At 32.5% G+C, this 19,706-nt stretch overlaps 1 protein-coding gene across 6 annotated transcripts in view; it reads left to right on the plus strand.

Annotated features, from left to right (window-relative positions):
- Positions 1-3,537: 3,537 nt before the first annotated feature.
- Positions 3,538-19,706, plus strand: part of LOC117101755 (rho GTPase-activating protein 21-like) — a gene marked incomplete at its 5' end in the record, with an annotated part of 47,892 nt that continues 31,723 nt past the window's right edge. The window contains 8 exon segments of one of the 6 annotated variants that reach the window (XM_033241803.1): positions 3,538-5,348; positions 7,171-7,293; positions 10,167-10,244; positions 11,332-11,358; positions 13,747-13,906; positions 14,345-14,519; positions 14,902-14,991; positions 15,838-15,966. In XM_033241803.1, coding sequence (XP_033097694.1) covers positions 3,538-5,348; positions 7,171-7,293; positions 10,167-10,244; positions 11,332-11,358; positions 13,747-13,906; positions 14,345-14,519; positions 14,902-14,991; positions 15,838-15,966 — 2,593 coding nt within the window. 6 annotated transcript variants of the gene reach the window in all.

A 19,706-nucleotide genomic window follows, 5' to 3' on the forward strand; every position in this document is an offset into this window, starting at 1 on the left:
AGATGTGTATAAGAGACCAATTTCAACATACCAGTGATGAATATCAGGTGTTATCTTTCTTAATACTTTTTAGATTTTCATATTTAAAATTTGTGTACTCAAATTTGGAAGAAATATGGTACCATTCTTCAAGTTTATCATAGAGGGCAGCAGATATATGTCCTTACTGCTGCAACCTAAATACTGCAACTGTACTACATTATCTTCTTGATTGTACTACAGTATCTATGACCAGGAATTTGTCAATTGTCCTTTATAATTATACTAGTAATTCTTTTTTATTACCTTGTACCAAACCTTCATTTGCTATTGCTATTATTATTTATCAATGTTTTTTTTAACATTTTTCTTCTTGTAGGCTGCCACCTTCAGCATGGTGGAGATTCCACAGATTGTTTATTTTTAAATAGTTTGTTATAGTTCTGATTGGTTTATATGAACTGATGTCTAATTATTTGTCAAAACACTCTACTGCAGTTCATTGATGTTTAAAAGTCTTTTTTTTTAAATTAGTATTTTTGTTCGTAGTGAACTCTGTTGTTATGCTCAATTAAGCAGTATTTCTGTTGTAATAAAGGAAATTACATAAGGGAATTACAATATAACGTGCTTGATTTCTTTTCATCCAGTAATGAAGATTATTAGACTTTTTTTGGTATCTGTTATAACATGTTTTTAATTCCTTGTTCTTTCAGACCAAAGTAAGCATAGCAGCAAAATTGCTGCCCTTGAGCCGATGGACACGATCTTTGTGAAGCAGGTAAAAGTTCCAGGACCAGCGCACGATGCCGGCCTAGCCACTGGCGACCGAATAATATCAGTTAACGGAGAAAGTGTTACTGGAAAAACATATAATAGTGTTCTAACGCTTATACAAGGAAGGTTGGTTACGAATTTTGATGAGTAGAGATTTCAATTCTATTAAGAAATTTTTTCTGGAATGTGTGTCATTACAACATATTTATATAAATTTCGAAATGATAGCATAAAACGTTTTAACTTAGAAGCAGATTTAGTTTATTGACAAACTTTTCTGATAGAAGTTAAACGACAAAACTATAAGTTCATAATTTATGTAATATCCATGTCCATTAACAACCATGATCGGTATTGTAGTTTTGATAGCTTAATAATCTTTTGTATACCTGATATGATTGGGCATCCCATGATATACTGGCTGGGCAACTCCAATATACGGTATTAACCAGTATCATTGTGGTAACAGTGTTTGCAGTAAGCTATGTAAAACCCCTTGGCCCCAAAATATTTGTTCATTTTCTGAGATAATTTATGGAATATCACAAATATTTTTTTTATTGTTGTTATTATTATGGAGATATTCAAATAATTGCTATGTACTCAGGCCTGTAATTTTTATTGACACCTGTCCTCATAGCACCTATACCAAATTCCGATCTCAGAGCTTTATGTCGGGAGTTTATGATAGCCAATCAACCAGAATCTTAATCAGTGTTTGTAAATATTATCAACTTGCTTAAGACAACAATTTAAATTTGGCTGAGTGAAGCTTTCTGAATGGTTGGATGTTTTTAGAGGTAACGTCTGTCCACTATGCAGATATAATTATACTTGGGCTGCATCAGTTTGTTGAATTTTTTGTCAACAGTTTGTTTAGCTACTGTGCAACAACAAGGCAGTGACAATTTTATAGTAGATTATATCCAATGTAATTTCAAATATTTTATTATTATTATTTTTATTATTATTATTAAATTATTAAATTAGAGAACAATTAAAAAAACGATGTTATGGGAAAAAAATAACACAAAAGATATTCCCCTTAGTTCTGAGTTAGTGGTAGTTATTATTATTATTATTATTATTGTTATTATTATTGTTATTGAATTATTTTTGTATGTCTCTACTTCAAAGCATTTGGCACCTATCCAGCAACATTCCTTACTGCCTAAAAATGGCCTTAAATTCTAGTTAGTTGGATCTTACTTTATGGATTTTCGTAGTAAAAGTCTGCAAATTAGCAAAAACTTAATTGTTTAGATATGTGTGCCATTAGAAGTTGGAAGTGTTCCAGATACCACCATAGACAGTACCTACTTGTATAAAGACACTGTCTGATGAAATATGGGAGAAAAACACCCTTAAAAAATAGCTCATTTAAATATATTAAATAAATTATTAAATTAAAATGAAAAATAAACCAAAAAAAATTCACTGACTTACAATCTTTTTATTACCAATATCCTTGAATTGATTACCAGCTAATATAAGGGTCTCATGCATACATTAAACGGTATCTTTATTTCGAAAAACATCAAACATATAAAATTATTCGGTGGCAGTCAAGTTAAATTGCAGAAATAATGTAATGTTTACATTACAGAAGAAATTTTGACACCAAATTACACAGGAAACAAAATAATTTCAGTAGAGCTAAAAATAATAGTCAAAAACAGAAAGAAAGCACCTTACTTGTACTACCCAATTATATCAAACTAACCTTATAATAATTATGTCATTGCACCAATTTATTACCACCTATTAAATAATTATTTTAATTAATTTATAAAAAAAAAAAAATACTGTACAGTAGTGAAATACACAAAGTTAAGCAATTCAATTACAGGTCTCCTTCCAATTAAAGACCACTTTAGGGACCAAATTAACCATGGTCTTTAGCAGCTTTGGGCTTTTAATTAGAAAAATAATCATTATAATTATAAAAGATAGGTATTCATTTATGGGCAGAGAAAAGTAATCATCAATTGGAAGCAGTCTTTACTTGTAGCGTCTTTAATCGGAGGGAGAACCCTATTTTAATTAAATTTTTAAAGTTGTATATTTCATTACACTTACAGACAGTATATCTACCAAATCAGGATAAAACATTCAGTACATTAAATTCAAAATAAAATATTATTAGCATAATAGTAGACCCACCAGATCAATGTGCAAAGATAGGTTATCACTATACAAATAACTTGTCAAAAAAGGTTGTTTAATTACTCAAACATAGCAACTCAATGCAGACAAGATAATAACGCAGATAATAAATATAGTACACACAGAATCAGAGCATCAATAAATAAGCATTATTTACATATTGTAAACAATATAGCAACACGCATTGGACAGGAACTATTTTATATTATTCATAATGATTGTAAATGCAAGAAAAGCCGCACACTGATTATCACATCATTATACATAAGGACAACAATATATACATTGACTAAACAATAATTAACAAGTCCTGTTGATTAGCATCTATGGAATGAGAAGTCCGTCATCAGAAGCTGAACGGGATCGCACAGTGCTACACTTACTCATTCACTCTCCCTGTACTGATTCTTTGCCTCATTAATAGAATACTATTCATTTTAATTTTAAATATGTACTGCTCTATTTGATTGACAACTGTATGTATGTATGTTTGTTGTCAATGTAATCTTTCAATATATGTTTCTATGTTGTGTGTGTTTATTTATGCATATCTCTTAGAGTGTACTAAACCAAACAAATTTTGATCAATTTTTAAAATAATTTTTTATTTTTCAGTTCTGATACAATTAAGCTTCTGGTTGTGCCAAAAAATGAGGACATTTTACAGGTTGCTTACCCATCGTCAGCATACACAACAATACCCGTCAGTCCAGATGCCAAACAAACAACACAAACGCATATGTTTAGCAATGATCATAGTGGGGAGCATACTGGATCTTTAGATGCACGATTACCCCCGTATGTATCCCCCATTCAAGCTGATGCCAAAGGTAGCGATGGAAAATTAAGGCATCAGTTTGATCGAACACAGCCGATATCTTTCAAGACGTCTACACCTGTGCTAAGAACAAATGCATTTGACATAATTGCTGCAAGTGGAACAAACAATAATAATAGTGAGAGTACAACGATGAGAGCTGTTACAGAAAGGAGGAGTGTTCAGAACACATCCTCTCCATCATCATGTGATTCGCAACAAACGCAGCGCAATTCGCTAGAGCTAATGGGCTCTGTTGAGCGGTTGTTCCAAAAGAATGGACTTTTATCTTTAAAAAGAGACACTTCGCCTTCCAACAGCAGTAGTGGATCGGTCAATTCTGCTGGAAATAAGCCAAAACATTCTGGGGAAGATCAAAGGAGGGCTGATAGAGCTTTGCCCCAGGCTGCGGTTACTGATCCAAATCTACCGGTGTATCGTGCAACACCGGCCCATGTGGTCAGTCCAACAAGTAATGACCCAACCACTATACCTCATGTTATTTCAAACTCTGGACATTCCGTAGACAGTCAGTCTTCTCAAAATAAGTCTCAATCTGGATCAGATAATAACCAAGGGCATTGGTCTGCTCAAAGCAGAGTTAGAAGGTCGCCATCAGGTGGCAATAAGAGGGACAAAGTAGCAGACATCAACTCTGACAGAAGAAGGGGACAATATATAGGGTCTAGGGGGAGGGTGGACTACAGATCAATAGAGACTAAATCAATTACCACATATGCAACTGAACATGCAAAAAAATATGTATCTAGAGGACATGAATCCAGATGTGATGATAATGATTTTAGGCAAGAAAAACAAGAAGATTCTCATGAAAAAGAAAATTTAAATTTGCGAGGAATGGTAATATCGCGGTCCGACGGTAATATCAATGATCATCAATGGAATGCACAAGATATAGATATTGAACCTACTGACACAGATGGGGTATTCCGAGCTGAACCTGTTCGCAGAAGTAGTGAGTATAACCAAAACAAGCCGGTTCATATTAGAAATCCACGGGACACAAAGTCTCTCCGGGAAAACCGTCGTAGACGGATCCAATCTGAGGAAGATCGTACCTTTCAGTCTGTAGCGGAAAGGCGACAGGTATTTGAATCCAGAACTCAATTTAAATCGTTAGATTCTCCTAGGGAAAGATCTGTCGATGAAAAGAAAAATGACCTAGATTACCTGCGTAGACGAAAAATTAGTAGTACCTCTTCTACCACATCCGGAAGACTAGATTCTTACCAGGATGAATGGGAGAATGATCCACCCCCATTCAACCGCAATGACAGGGGGCGTATGAAGATTCGCGAGAGAAGTCAAGAACGCGAACGCCAGCATGAACAGTGGCTGCGTGAAAGGCATCGTAGTAAGAGCCTAGAAAGAGTGAATCACCGCAACTTAGGACAGGGTTGGAAGGCCGCTGCCTATGCTCGCGGGGAGCAAGGTATGTCCAGGCAACAGAGACAGTCTAGTCAGATGGAGACACGAAAGCAACAGATGGAAACACCAAAGCAACAGAGGGAAACACCAAAGCAACAAATCAGTAGACAGGATGAAGCAGAAGAATATGTTCCATTAACGACACAACAGAGGAAGCAACGTAAGTATTATATATCAACTAACTGGAAATTAAATATTGATCAATAATGGCAACGATTTGTTTTGCAATTTTTATAAATGGAGTATCTACATATAAAATATATATTGTGACTCATTAAGGTACATAAATGTTTTGGATATAAGTCCCTGTATAATTTTAATGTAGTGCTTGTTTTATTTACAGTGTACTTTGCATATCATTGTTCTGATTATTTGATCATAATAACTTACACATATTAGCTTTCAGTTGGCATCTGTCTAACTTTACCTTTTGATTCTGTTTAATACATCAAGTGTGATTCTGATTTTTTTAGTTGAGATGCAAAACTGTTATGCTACTGTTGATTTGCTGACAAATTCCACTGTCTGATATGGCAAACAGATTATCTTGTGACAGTAATATCTGCAGCTTACTTGTATTAGCCACTGTCCCCAGATAAGCTTGCATCAGTAAGCTACAAAATCTTGCATCAGTGGTTTTACTTCGCCTTACAACTGAATCTAATGACAGATTTAATTTAATTTGCCTTTAATTTGATGCATTTTTGTGTATGGACATCCTGGGTTATTACTCTGTTGATTAATCTTTTACCTCTTTTTCATAGTGTCTTCTAGTCTGAACATAGCCAAAGAATGCTCAAAAGTTAAGAACAGCTTAGCTCAGTTGGCTAAACTGGTGGTAGTCACTGAAGTGGATCCATTGTTAACCCTTGGTCTCTGGTTCAATTCCATCCGCTGCTCTTCTTGTGTTTCAGCTGGAGGGATGAAATGCAAGAAAGAAATTGCATTGTCTTTTCAGAAGAGACGTTTAAACCATCAATCCCTTGTGCAATATGCCCCTTAAAGGATGCAGTACACTTTGGGAGTAGGGGATTGTGTCCCAATGTACTGCCCAATCATTACTACCAGAAGGACCCCACTGGAAATGAATGTTAATGGGACTTTCAAGATTATCCTTGGTCCAATCCAAGTCATTCAAATACATAACTTATTGACCTGTTGACCAAGATTTTTATCATTTCACTACTAATATTCCTCTTTTTTATATTAAATAAAGGCTTTTTGGGTTAGAAAAAATATATACTTTTGGAATCTTTTTACTTTTGAAAATGAGATCCTCTTTTCTAAATTCTAAATGTTTGCAGTTTTAGGCACTGACCATTACTGCGCAACTAGTGTTATTTTTATTTTCAATAACTTATTGAAAGCAACATTTATCACAATTTCTTACTTGTGTTCTTTGACTTATAATAAACCAATGATTTATTATAAGTCATAATCTTTCTATATATTTATTTTAATAAAACTTGTGTTTCTTTTTTCCACCTTAATTTTAACACATTTCTAGTAACTGTCTTGTTACAGTAACATGTATGGCTAACTTTGTGAATACTGCCCTCTATAATTTGTAGAATGCATTATTATGTTATTATTGTGTTGTTTTGTTATTTTATTGTGTTAGTCTCATTAACCAAGTTGCACAGTTTCTCTCACCAGTTCCCATGTTTAAAAACATTTGTTTTCAAAATACAAGCAATTATTTTAATCTTCATTGTGTAAAATTGTGTTGATTTTGTTTGATATGCAGCCTACAAATTATACAATGTGTTTTTGTGATCCATTAATATATAAATTAATTTATGTGCTTAAATTTACTCCATAACTGATACTCCATGTGCTGTAATCAAAATTGTTATGTGAAGTATTAACTATAGAGTAAAAGTCTTCAAATTCTTTTTGTGTTTTACATTTAAAAATGTTGAAGAATGTATTGTTTGTGACCCAGTCTACTTGACCAATTTTTTTTCTTCTGTGTTTCGTAGAGCTGTTTAGACGTGCGCACTCAAATTACGATTCTTGTGAGAGCCTAGACTCTGAGCCCGCCACACCACGTTTACGCAGACCCTTTCAATTTTTGCTTGGTAGACGACGTTCTGGTAGTCTGGGTGTGTTAGATTGACCCCCTTACTTTGTAGTATAATTTCATACTTTGCTAGCTAGCTCAGTGGTGCATGATTTAATTACTTGCTTCTGTGCATATAACTAACATAACATATATTAACATAACACTAACCTTTTAAAAATTGCATATTTATACTAAACAGCTTAAAAGTTATTAGAAGGTATACCAACCACATACCAAAGTATACCAAATCTCATGAGTCATAATTATTTATTATAAAGAAAATATAAATATTAATTTTTATGAACGAATGTGAGGCGATAGATTTGGTGTTCCAAGCACAAAACAGGCCAATGAGTAATGTTTAAATGCTGCTTAAATTTTCTATTATTTTATATTTAAAAGTAATTTTAAAAATGATAACCAATGAATACTAATATATATAAATCAATAAATGTAATAAAAAAGAGCCTTATGAAACACGCTTGAGCAAGTGTGGCATGGTCCAAGGCATCTGAAGACTATCAAAAGGTGGGGCTATGGAAGTGCCACTTAGCCTAGGACCACATTCCTGCTTTAACATGATGGAATTTAACTGGAGCTCAATGGTTAAGGTGTTCCTGTGCCTAACTCATGGTCCTGGGTTCATATCCTTGAAATCTTAATTTATTATAATGATGTCATGTACATCATGACTCATCATTTGCTGTTTAATTTGAGAGAAGTAAATAAATGTTTAGAAAAACGCCTGGTGGCAGTCCAAATGCAACAAGCTTGGATAGGGTAACAGATTTTAAGCTCTGATTCACGCTATCAAATTGTTTTGCTTAAAGTGTATTTGATTTGTCTTCATATGGGCTTGATAATGTAATATCACACTCATATGGATATGATGATCTCATATCACACCCATATATATGGGTATGATTGTCATACCCGGTATGATTGACATATCACACCCATATATGGGTATGATGATGTCATATCACACCCATATATTGGTATGATGATGTCATATCACACCCATATATTGGTATGATGATGACATATCACAACTATATATGGGTATGATGATGTCATCACACCCATATATTGGTATGATGATGTCATATCACACACATATATTGGTATGATGATGTCATATCACACCCATTATTGGTATGATAATGTCATATCACACACATATATTGGTATGATGATGTCATATCACACCCATATATGGGTATGATGATGTCATATCACACCCTGTGGGCAAATCACAGGTATTTATCACATAAAACTTGATAAGTTGGACAGACCTTTGTGACCCTAATAATAAAAAACAAAATATAAATCTAATTATATTTATGTAAATATTATATAGTTTTATTCATAACTAAATGAATTTTCAGGCATGCCTGTTGGCTAGCATGTCAATTAAAATTTTGTTTAAAAAAATTATTTATTTTAAATAGTTATAATATAGTAATTGTTTACTTTAAAAATCTGTTTCTTTTAAAGATTGTGGTTATTATTTGTCTTGCCAAATTGTGTTGGAATATTTTTAGGTGATGTGATTTGTTTTACCTATCACAACCGCAAACATGCCTCACCATATTAATGATGCATCTGACCTCATTAATAATCATTATTATTATTCAGTAGAGATCTTTGATATAATAAACCAATTAGATCATTATCAGTATTTCAATTTTAATTTATCAGAATATTGACCTGCATATTGAGTCTCATATTTGTTGCAAAAACTAACCTGCTTTTTTACGGTTGCTCTTATTGGCTGGAATCATACAGGCACTCCTATTGACCAGCATGTCAATTCCATATACCTGGTCAAAAATTGCACCTTTATTAACAAGTAATAATAATATATATGCGATGTAAATAGACACATGTACCCTATATGTTTAAACATGTGCTCTATATGTTTAAACATGTTTATAAACACATGTATACCATATTATACACAAACTATCATAAATGATGAAATACGCGCCACTACCTGAATGAACTATTTGGAGGGTTCAGTGTGGTACTTACTGTATTTGCTAGAGACATTGACTGCAGCACTTGTTACAAACTTTTGGAGTGTTGTGCTTGACTTTACTTGTTTTGCAACATTGGTATTTTTAATAATGTTAGAATCTGTAATGTAGTGTAATATTTATTCAAATATATATATCTTAATAAGTTCCACACATCATTTACCCACGAGTGGAAAATATCATTTTTAGTACAGTACATTGTATATTTGTGATTGGTGCTTATTCAATCATTTATGGTAGTTCTATTTTGTATATATTAATAATGTCAACTTATATAATTCATGTTATATTTGATACCAATTCTCATTCTATTTATATGTTCTTAAATTTATTTTTACATTGAACATTATTCACTTCAAAATATATCATTCTTTTCCAATGAATAAGTATTCTTGTTTAGGTATGTACACTGTATATAACACTAAAAGCAGCAAGAATTTATTCATGTTTGAAATAAGTACTTCACATAATACTGTATAAGTATATGATTATTTATAATATTAAATTAAATATGTACCGAATTTGAATAAGTATATATACATATAAGAACAGCTTGAATAAGTTCACAATATGAAAAATATGTGTTTAAAACACATTATTGCATTACTCAAGCAACACATTCTTCCATGTATAAATCAGAACACAGTATATGTACATCCTTTATACGAACAACACTTTTATAACACTATACCAGATTCCAAGTAATTTTAGTGTTTTATGTATTATTTTATAAGTACATGACCAATGAAATATGCATAGTCTATATAAGTAATTGAGCATGTTTTATTACTTACATCATGCCAAGAACATGGTGTAACCTCTTTCATCTTTCAGTAGCTTGGGAATTCAACTCATTATTTTATTATGTTTCTAGGGATGCAAAGTTCAGAAAAACCTCTCAAAGAAAAGACATCATGGATTCAAACACTTACTCCTCGGTTGGCTAGAAGAAGTAACTTTTACCTTCATGGTGTTTCTCTTTCTTTTTGTCACTCTTTTTTCCTCCAGGAGTTGCGGTGCTTATTAACCTCTCAGGGCTTGTGACTGTTGCCGGTAGCTTGCATTTTAAAATCTCACTATAGAGGGCGTTCTCATTGTACAGGCATGCTTGCTTGTTTTGGGGAAATGTTAGTGAAGATACTTGGGCTGATGGATTTCTTATAATATATGATGTTATATAGTGCATGTCTCATGCATCCATCCATTCAAACATTCATCATTCATGATTTTGAAAAGTAACATGTAGAATAACTTTCACACACCTTGGTATCAGAAATTGGGATGTTCCATTAATTTGGGGAAATAGTTCTAATAAAGTAGATTTCAAATCATGTTATGAATATATTATCTAGCTTGAATTTTAGAATTCCAAAGTTAATTTTTCAGAGAAATACAGTAGGTTATTCTGTTTTATTACTTAATAAGTTCAATTTTTATTTATAGTATATCAATTGAGAGAGGTTTATATAAAAATTAACAATAATAAAATAGTAATATCATAATTATGGTAATATTTATTAGCATAATTAAATAAATATGTTATACATACAGGATGCCAAGAGATAGGAATATAAATAAATAAATATATCATGTTGATTATATTGATCAAAAAAGTGGGATTACCTTTAGAATATGAATTTTGATTAAACATACTATCAAAATTTACTTCTTCCTATTTGATATAATATTTTTTTATTAATGAACAAAACCACATTTAAATATGGAACAGTATAATAACATTTTACTGTGAAACTATTTTATAAATAGTTTGTTGTAATGTTCAATAACATTTTACGAGAGACTTAACTGATATCTATTTCTTTTAAAGGGTTGCTAAAATTTATGTTTAGTTTTTATGTTATATAGTTGTGTATTCGGTAGCATGTTCTCCTTAATCCTGGTGTTTTACTCTCTTTATTATATATTTAATTTTATGTTGTGCATCTGTCATAAGTGTTATTCTATGATTTTGTTTTTCTCACAAACTTTTTTTTGACTAAAACATTCCTTTTTTCTTGTTTTATTATTGCAATACATAGGCACATATGACTCTAGTCAAAAGAAAGGTTTGTTGTTGTTTTTGTTGTACTCTTAAACGTGTCTGCTGCCACCATTGTTATTAAAATAAACATTATCCAAATGCTGTATAATACATAGAATTTTATAGATATTGGCAAAGCCTGTGGTTGTTCTAGAAACCCTATAGCAGAAATGAAAATCTGTTGCATGTTGTATTTACTGAAGGTCCAATCTTATTAATCATCCTTATTACCAGTGATAAACTTGGCATCCATGTTCATTATTACCCCTTGAATAAGACAGACCATTCTTTGATAAAAATGATGCAGTCTTGGTTGAAACATCAGGCAACTGCTCTGTGTGTTTCTTTAAGCATCAGTGTCACTATGTGACTTATTAATGTATGTGCATACCCTCTGTCCCTTTAAATATTACAATGTCATTTTGTGTTTCTAATTATATGTTGACATTACCCATGTCCCCTTAAGTTGTGGTAATATCACTGTGTATCTACCACAGTACTTTACACATGTCCCCATTTTCTTTAACACATATCACTGCATATCCTCTGTTTTAAGTGTACACTATCTGTGTCCCTTTAAGAATTAACAGTGTATACATTTGAATAATATACTTTCTAATACATATGTATATTCCCCATGTCTCTTAAGACATAACATACCTTCATTTTCTGTCCAGTGTTGGCTTTTGTATAATGAATCATAAAATGATACTATATCCATTATCCAATAAATAGTTAGTCATAGCCATTTTACTTAAGATTCATCAGGGAAAAAATAATCCATGGGCAATATAATTTAGTTTTCTGTGTTTGTTAATGTGTCTGTACAAAGTGGTAGCTGGTGCCTAACATTGAACTTTTCTTTTTTATGTGGTTTAGTTACTTGTGTACTGTATTTGTGTTATTTATTTGTTAATTATTGTTAGTTATATCCTTTACTGCCTATGTAATTTTTATGGAAGGATAATGATGATTGTTATTATGGTTAAGTTATTATTTTATTGTATTATTATTGGTATTACTTTGCTATTATTATTATCAGTATTGGTTTTTTTTTTGTACAATTCTAAGTATTGTCATCATTTTTGTTGCTGTTACATATTATCGATTGTTTATATATAATGGTCATTATCATTACTGTCTTGATGTATTTTAATGCATTTCCTAATAATATTGTATCTACCTTTAGTTCCATATATTAATTATTAGAACCCTTACATACTGACAGAATAGACACACTCATACCCAGCCATTGCACATCCTCAGACAATAACAAATATGTTATACACTGCCATGCAAGCAGTACATTGCCTTTCATATTTCTAATTATTCCATGTGCCATTAGGCCATTTGACAAAAATTAAAACCTGTTTCTCACTTGCAATTTTCCTCTAGTTTTTATTTCCAAAATGACCACAGCAGCGGTCTTCTTATCATGTCCTCAAAAAACTTTGATGTTTGCAAATATGACCGTAGGGGCAGGCCCTAGACAGGACCCACTCTGGTCTAGTCTAAGCATGATGACAGTGGTTATACAAGTATACCTTATATGCCTTGTGGTGGTGGTAGAATTGGTGTTACCCATGGCCATGACGAGCACACTTCTACCATGACCCCAAAGGCAGTGGCCTAAAAATAAAGGAAAAATGTGAAGATGAGAAACATGTTTTTAATTTATTTATCATTATATAGACAAATACAGATTATTTTATACATCCACATTATCCCAATACTTTTCTGTATGATTTGTTTACTTAGCTTCTTACATTATATTACAATATATCTAAACACAAATATATATTTTTATATTCCATACTAATTTAACAATAGTCTGACCATTTTCAACTTCTGACATTGAGAAATCACTGTTGACATGTATTATTCAACATGGTTTGCAGAACCCAAACTTCCTATATCCTTCACTTTGACTCTTATTATTTAGACTCCTATACCTAATACCTAATTACTCTTATACCTTGTATTTGTAGGATAGTAACTGTGTCATAAATAGACTACATAGACAAATGAATGACAAATTGTTTTAGATGTGATTCCCGAATTGTTATTCAAAAAATATGTGTTCAAACAATTATGAATTTTAATAAAATCCCAAAGTTTAATTATATTTTATATATTTGACCAGTTATTTAAAACTTTACAAAATAGAAACAAATACTTATGATACCAATGATTTATCCTGTATCCTGTATCTTGACATGTTACTTCAGCAATATATTCTCCCACTTCCCCTAATTCTTGTTTGTGATTCAGTTAATATTACACCCTCTGTTTTCAACTGGACTACACAGAATGGTTTTTTTTTTTTTTTTTTTATATTTTGATGGATAGTCAAGTTACACTAGGATATATGTACTGGTTGACAAATATGGATTTGTAATGGTTTTATTTTTAGTGGGTGAATCGAAGCAGAGAGTAAGTCGTCGAACCTCATTTCTCAAGGCAACATTCGATGGCAGCAAACACCCCCAACAGGCAGATACAACAAGTCTCACATCTTTGCATTCATTGGACGAGGACTTCATTGAACATCGTACACCACCACAAGTCTCTCAGTAAGACTAATATAATTTAAAAAAACAATATTTTTGTTTTATTAATTATATATTTAATATTATTTATCACACAAAAATGTAAACATGTGCAATGAATAAAATGACCAGGAAAGTGTCAAGATTATTATTGATTGTGTTACTTATAATCGGTATCTTTATTCAAAAAAACTCCTTCATAAAAAAATACATTAGTAGCCAAAAGCTAAATTGGTGTATTTTGTACAAAAGGAAAACAAGAACGAGAAACGGCAAAAACATCACATTAAAACAATTACTTCCGGTAAGTTAGACGTGCACTGCGTCGGCTGATTGTCGTTTAATCATCAGCTGATGAATTCATATCTGTTCCACTGATATATAATAATTTTTAACATAATGTATTTAAAAATATCTTTAGGAGAAATCCCTACGTACTAATTGGTTGCTATTCACCAACAGAAAACCAAGTCAGAAACGAACACCAAGTATTAGGAAGTTAAAGGAATTCTTTGGTGAAGGAACACCGAGAATCGTTGAAGCAGCATCGTCCAGAGTAGGCCCAGAAAGTGAACAGCAAGTGGATATAATCAAAGAAGGCCCTCTGCAGGTCAAAGTTGAATCCAAAGATGGCAGGGTAAGAAATCTGTATTACTATTTGTTGGAGTTTTTTTGCATCAGGAGAAATATTACGAGTCAATGTTTGTCCTTCGTGTTATAGTACTGAATGCTCAGTACATTCCCAAATGCTTGTGAAAAAAAATCCTGCAAGGGATTCAGTTGGGAATCGAATTCTCGACCTCCAGATAACTAGCCTGGTGTCATAACCACTGGACCACAGAATTTGTGCTTGGTGGCTATTGTTGAGCTTGTTCCCCAAGGAGCACCGGGTACTGCAATGCTATTTGATGGAGTTTTTTTTTATGTCAAGAGAAATATTACACAAAAAAATAAAATCTCTATTATAGGCATCATGATTATTTTTATAATAATTGATTGACTTTTGTTATTTCTTGCAGAGGGCAACAGATAGGTCGTGGAAATTAGTATGGGGAGTTTTAAAGGGTCATGCATTATACCTTCTAAAAGAAAGAAGAGAAATAAACTTGGTAGGTTGGAATCAATTGATGGCTGCTTGTAGTAGATATGTGCATTTATAAGTCTTTTGTAGTTTCATTTTTATTATTGAAGATATACAATCTGTGGTAAAATATGTTGCATTAAAAATAAGTTATTAACGTTCAATTAAATGCAGATCAAATTAATTTAGTTTTCACTGATTTATAGACATTTTAATACAATAATAATACATAACTTTATTGTAAGCCAATTTATTCATCAATGCAAAAAAGTCATCATCATCACCATCTTCGTCATCATCATCATCACCATTGTCATCATCATCATCATCATAAAAGAAGAATGCTCAACTCAGTACTATCTACAGTAGATCCTTCAGCCATTACAATAAACTGAATCACATAAACACAGGTGGTCCCAAGTTTTCCGTAATTTGGGGGCGTCGTCCGGAAACAGGAATGGTGTCCAGCACTCCCGCAAGCAAGCAACAATCTCTTGCAACAATCTCCTGGAAAATAACCCATCTTCCACAAACTCATAATATTTGCATGCTTTTCCTGCTTTATTATTGATTGTTCTCACTGGAAAAAGTGCTGTTAGATATCACCATGTGTAGCAAAATAAAGTCGGATGTGTTAAGAAAGCTGATTTAACCTGATCTCCCGAAAGTGACTTTTTACCAACTTAGGACCACCGTGAACATCACATAATCATAAGTGACAATCATTTTGATACCTGAACATTCTTAACTCAACATGTGTAAATTAACATTAACTACATATCCATAAAAAGCATCGTGCAGAGATGTTCAAGTTTTAAATTGTTGTTTTAATTACTAACTGCTAATTGCATTATAATCTTCTTCATCCCCATAGAATCCTGTTAGCCTAGAAGAACAGCCAATCAGTATTAAATCAGCAATTGTGGATATTGCCTACGATTACACCAAAAAGAAGAACGTATTCCGGCTATGCACTTACAATGATTCGGAATACCTTATCCAGGTAGGCCCTCATTTTATGACATATTTGAATTTTATGTGTTACTGTGGTTTACCCAGAGACTGATTGTATGCGACAATTGATGCTATATAGAGTAGGTATAGTTATCCAAACTAACCTGAAAATCCAATATTGTTTCATATCGGAATGAAGAGGATGTTTAAACCTGTGGTGAAATTGCAATTTATTAGTAAAGCTATATTGATTGGCAGTTCCATGAGACTGGCATGACATTGAAGGAAGAGTGCTTTAGTTTATGGCTTGCAATGTGCTTTAGAGCACATCACTGCAAGGTAGGGGGTGTCTGAGGGTCTTTCATTCCATTGACTCAAGCACTTTTTATTATTAGTCATCCAGTGCTAGCAGACATGCCCTTTGTTATGGCGTACTGGTATTGCTATAGATTAACATTTAGATAAAAATAATGTTTATATTGTATCAGTTAATTTTTCAAAAGTGTAGGAAGTACAGTATGTAGCTAGTGGTGAAACAAGACACAGAGATTATTTTCTGTCATGATTAAAGCAAACTGTGTCTATCTTTCTGCTCTCATGTTTAATTAAGATAACTTGAATGTATTACAACAGTTAAACAGAATAGAGAAAGTTTGAAACTGTCTGTTTTGATTGATTTCAAAATCAAAGTCAATTCCTGTAAGATGAAATAATGAAATGTTAAGACAAAGACCTACCATAAGTGAAAATGCTACATCATCGAAAGTGCTTCTTCCTAACAGTTTCTTTCAAATCACTTGATGGAAATGCAAAGTTTAGAAACAGAATTATTTATTTTTAATGGTGATAACACTAACAGCAAAACTCACATAATGTACACGTGCCATGTATTATAAATGATTTGATAAAACATTAATATGGAATACATTGAACAAAGATAGAAGATATTTTGTTGTTAACTTCTCTAAAGATGTTAACAACATTAGCCATATGGTTTCCATTTACACTGATTGTAAATTACTCTTAAATATATATAAAGAATAAATCAATGTGGTATTTATTTATTATTCTTTCTCAAATGTCTTGCTTCAATCCCTCACCAAATTCAATTACCTGATTGGCATGCGAATTGTGTACGATCAAGTTAGGATGTTTTATTACCGTTAACGATGCCCTCCTTGTTAATACAGTGTCTAAAGATGATTATAATGGAGTAGGCTAACAAATATGTGACTGCGAAATTTGAAAAGTAGCTCTCAGTCGTACATGTAATGCAGTCTATTGTCGCTTGAGGAACAGCTTGCATTGAAAGAACACCAGTTGTTGCATTCACATTAATAAGTCTGTCTTTAGTTGTTAAATCGCCATTTGTATACTTGTGTCCTACTTTCCTTGTCTCTTCTTTCTGTGTTTCCTTAATAATTATATTTTATTCAAGCTGGGAATAATCTTTGGATTTTGAGAATTTGCTTTCAGCTTTTGTTCTCTCAACTTGATCTTTGTCTGCTTGGGTACTTATGGGCTCTTTCTCAATGGGTGACCAGACCAGTGCTTTTTCAACTGAGATTTTAAATTGGTTTACAATTGGGGAATCAACTACATGACTGGGCAGCGAGTTCCAACAGTTGGTACTTCTAACAGAGAAGACATTCTGTCATGCCTTTGATTTTAAAATGAGGTTTGTGGATCTTTAACAGGTGCCCTCTTGTAGGCAATATTATCAATACCTCGCATCATTTTGAAGATCTGGATCATATCAGCACGTTGTCTTCTAAAACGATAGAGTTGGTAATTTCAATCTCGCCTCAAATATGACCATTATTTGAATTTGGTATGCCAGCAAGTATTGTTGATTTACTGCACTGCTACATACGGTACTACATAAGATGAGTAAAAACAAAGACCTTTTGAACTTGCAACAGCAGCGCACATAACTTAAGTGATACTTAGATGAATGTATTCTGATAGTGGCCCTACTAGCATTTTAATTCAAGCCAATCTTCTTTAGGGTGATACATAATCTTTATTATTCCTCAGACTTAAATAACAAGGCAGGAATATACAGAATGTTAATATATTGATTATTATCTTGGGAAGTTATGATTTTTTTTTTCCAGTTGCCAATTCTCGGTGCCAGCTTATATATGTAGATCTTCCCCAGAGTACTAATCTAGTGTTTGCTACACTGACTGGGAAGCCAGTATATTTAATTAACAGTACAATGCAAGCATAAGTACCAGTGATAATCTCAGTATACACAAATAATAAATAACAATATGAATTCTGAATTGTTTATTTTTCAAACTATAACAATAAAACCTGTCTGTTTTAGCAAATAGCTTATGATTAGTAACCACTTAGATTCTCACCAATATCCCTTTATTTTTGTATAGCTTTCCCCTCTAGATTACTGTATTTACAAACTACTATGTTTGTATGATTGTGTATAACTAAATAGATTTACCTTTTACGGACAAATAAATACATGAAATGAAAAAACACTTCAGACACTTAATCAGGGCTTCCTAGTTTGAGAAGTTTTTTAAAATTTTGAGACAAACTATTTGCATTTCTGACATCAAAAGTAGCTATATTTAACTTCTGTTTCGGATGGATTGCCAAAAAAATGAGTTCATGGAAATCTGTGTAGGCGATATATGTGCTTCTGCACACTATTGTCTTATTTGAAATAGATACAAAATATGCTAATTCATTCGTTTATGTTTATCTATCGTGGATGTACTTCTTGATAGAATTAAATGTTACCATTGACAATCCGCATAGTTTTGTTTACAAGTCATACAACATCCCACTGGAGACTTAAAATTGATTCAATTTTCTCCCCCGTAATATTTTGATGTGAAACAAACTCAAATACATATGCTGCTCTTTGCCTGTAATTTGTGTGTGTAGTTAATTTTCTTTAGTGCTTTATATGTGACCTTTCAATACACTTGGCCACAGATACGCTGCTTTTAGTATCTTCAAGTAGCAATCCAACACATTCGTTTATTTATTTTTTTAATACTTATTCATTTATCTATTCTTATAGAAATAGAAATATCCTGGTCTCAGTCCTATCCTGTGTTGATGTAGCTGATATGGGCTCATCAGGTGATACTAGAATATCTCAACCCCCTTTTTGTTTATTTCACTTATAGGCATTCCTGCCACACAATAGCAAGTTATATTTTTTTTTTAGTAATAAATATTTTGTTGTTATGGGTATATGCTGGGGATGTGGCATATTAGTTCTGCTAAGTTTTTAAAAATAAGAATTTCCTCTGAGTTAAAAAAAAAAGAAGATATTTCCACACTCTAAATTTCCACATTCACAATTTTACACCCCTCCCACCCACCTCCCACCCAAGCTGAAAGCAAACTATGCCACTGGTTATTTGGATGTAGCTTCTGGTAAATATGACAGTGACCATTATATTTAATGTTGTAATATCCTACTACTGTGGGTACACATTTATTCTTCAAGTCTGAGACAGACAACCGTGACTACAGGGCCTTTTCTAAGCATACAAGAACAATTATTGTTGAAAGATTTGAAATCCAAACCACCATGTTGTGTCAACTGGTTCCTGAGTTTCAACTCAACCTGAGCCTTCTTAAATGAATTTACTGTTGAAAAGGCTTAGAATGAGTAGGTATACCAGGTCACACACTGTCCATCTGACCCTTACAGGTCATGTTCTTCTTTTAGTCCAAGTTTGTCTGTATTTTATAATTTATCTGCAATGTTTGTCTATGACAGGCTGTTTAATGCTCTTGCCAATTTAT

Source organism: Anneissia japonica, unplaced genomic scaffold, assembly GCF_011630105.1.
Source record: "Anneissia japonica isolate Jap-2015-1 unplaced genomic scaffold, ASM1163010v1 scaffold288206_len369265_cov204, whole genome shotgun sequence".
Taxonomy (NCBI): domain Eukaryota; kingdom Metazoa; phylum Echinodermata; class Crinoidea; order Comatulida; family Comatulidae; genus Anneissia; species Anneissia japonica.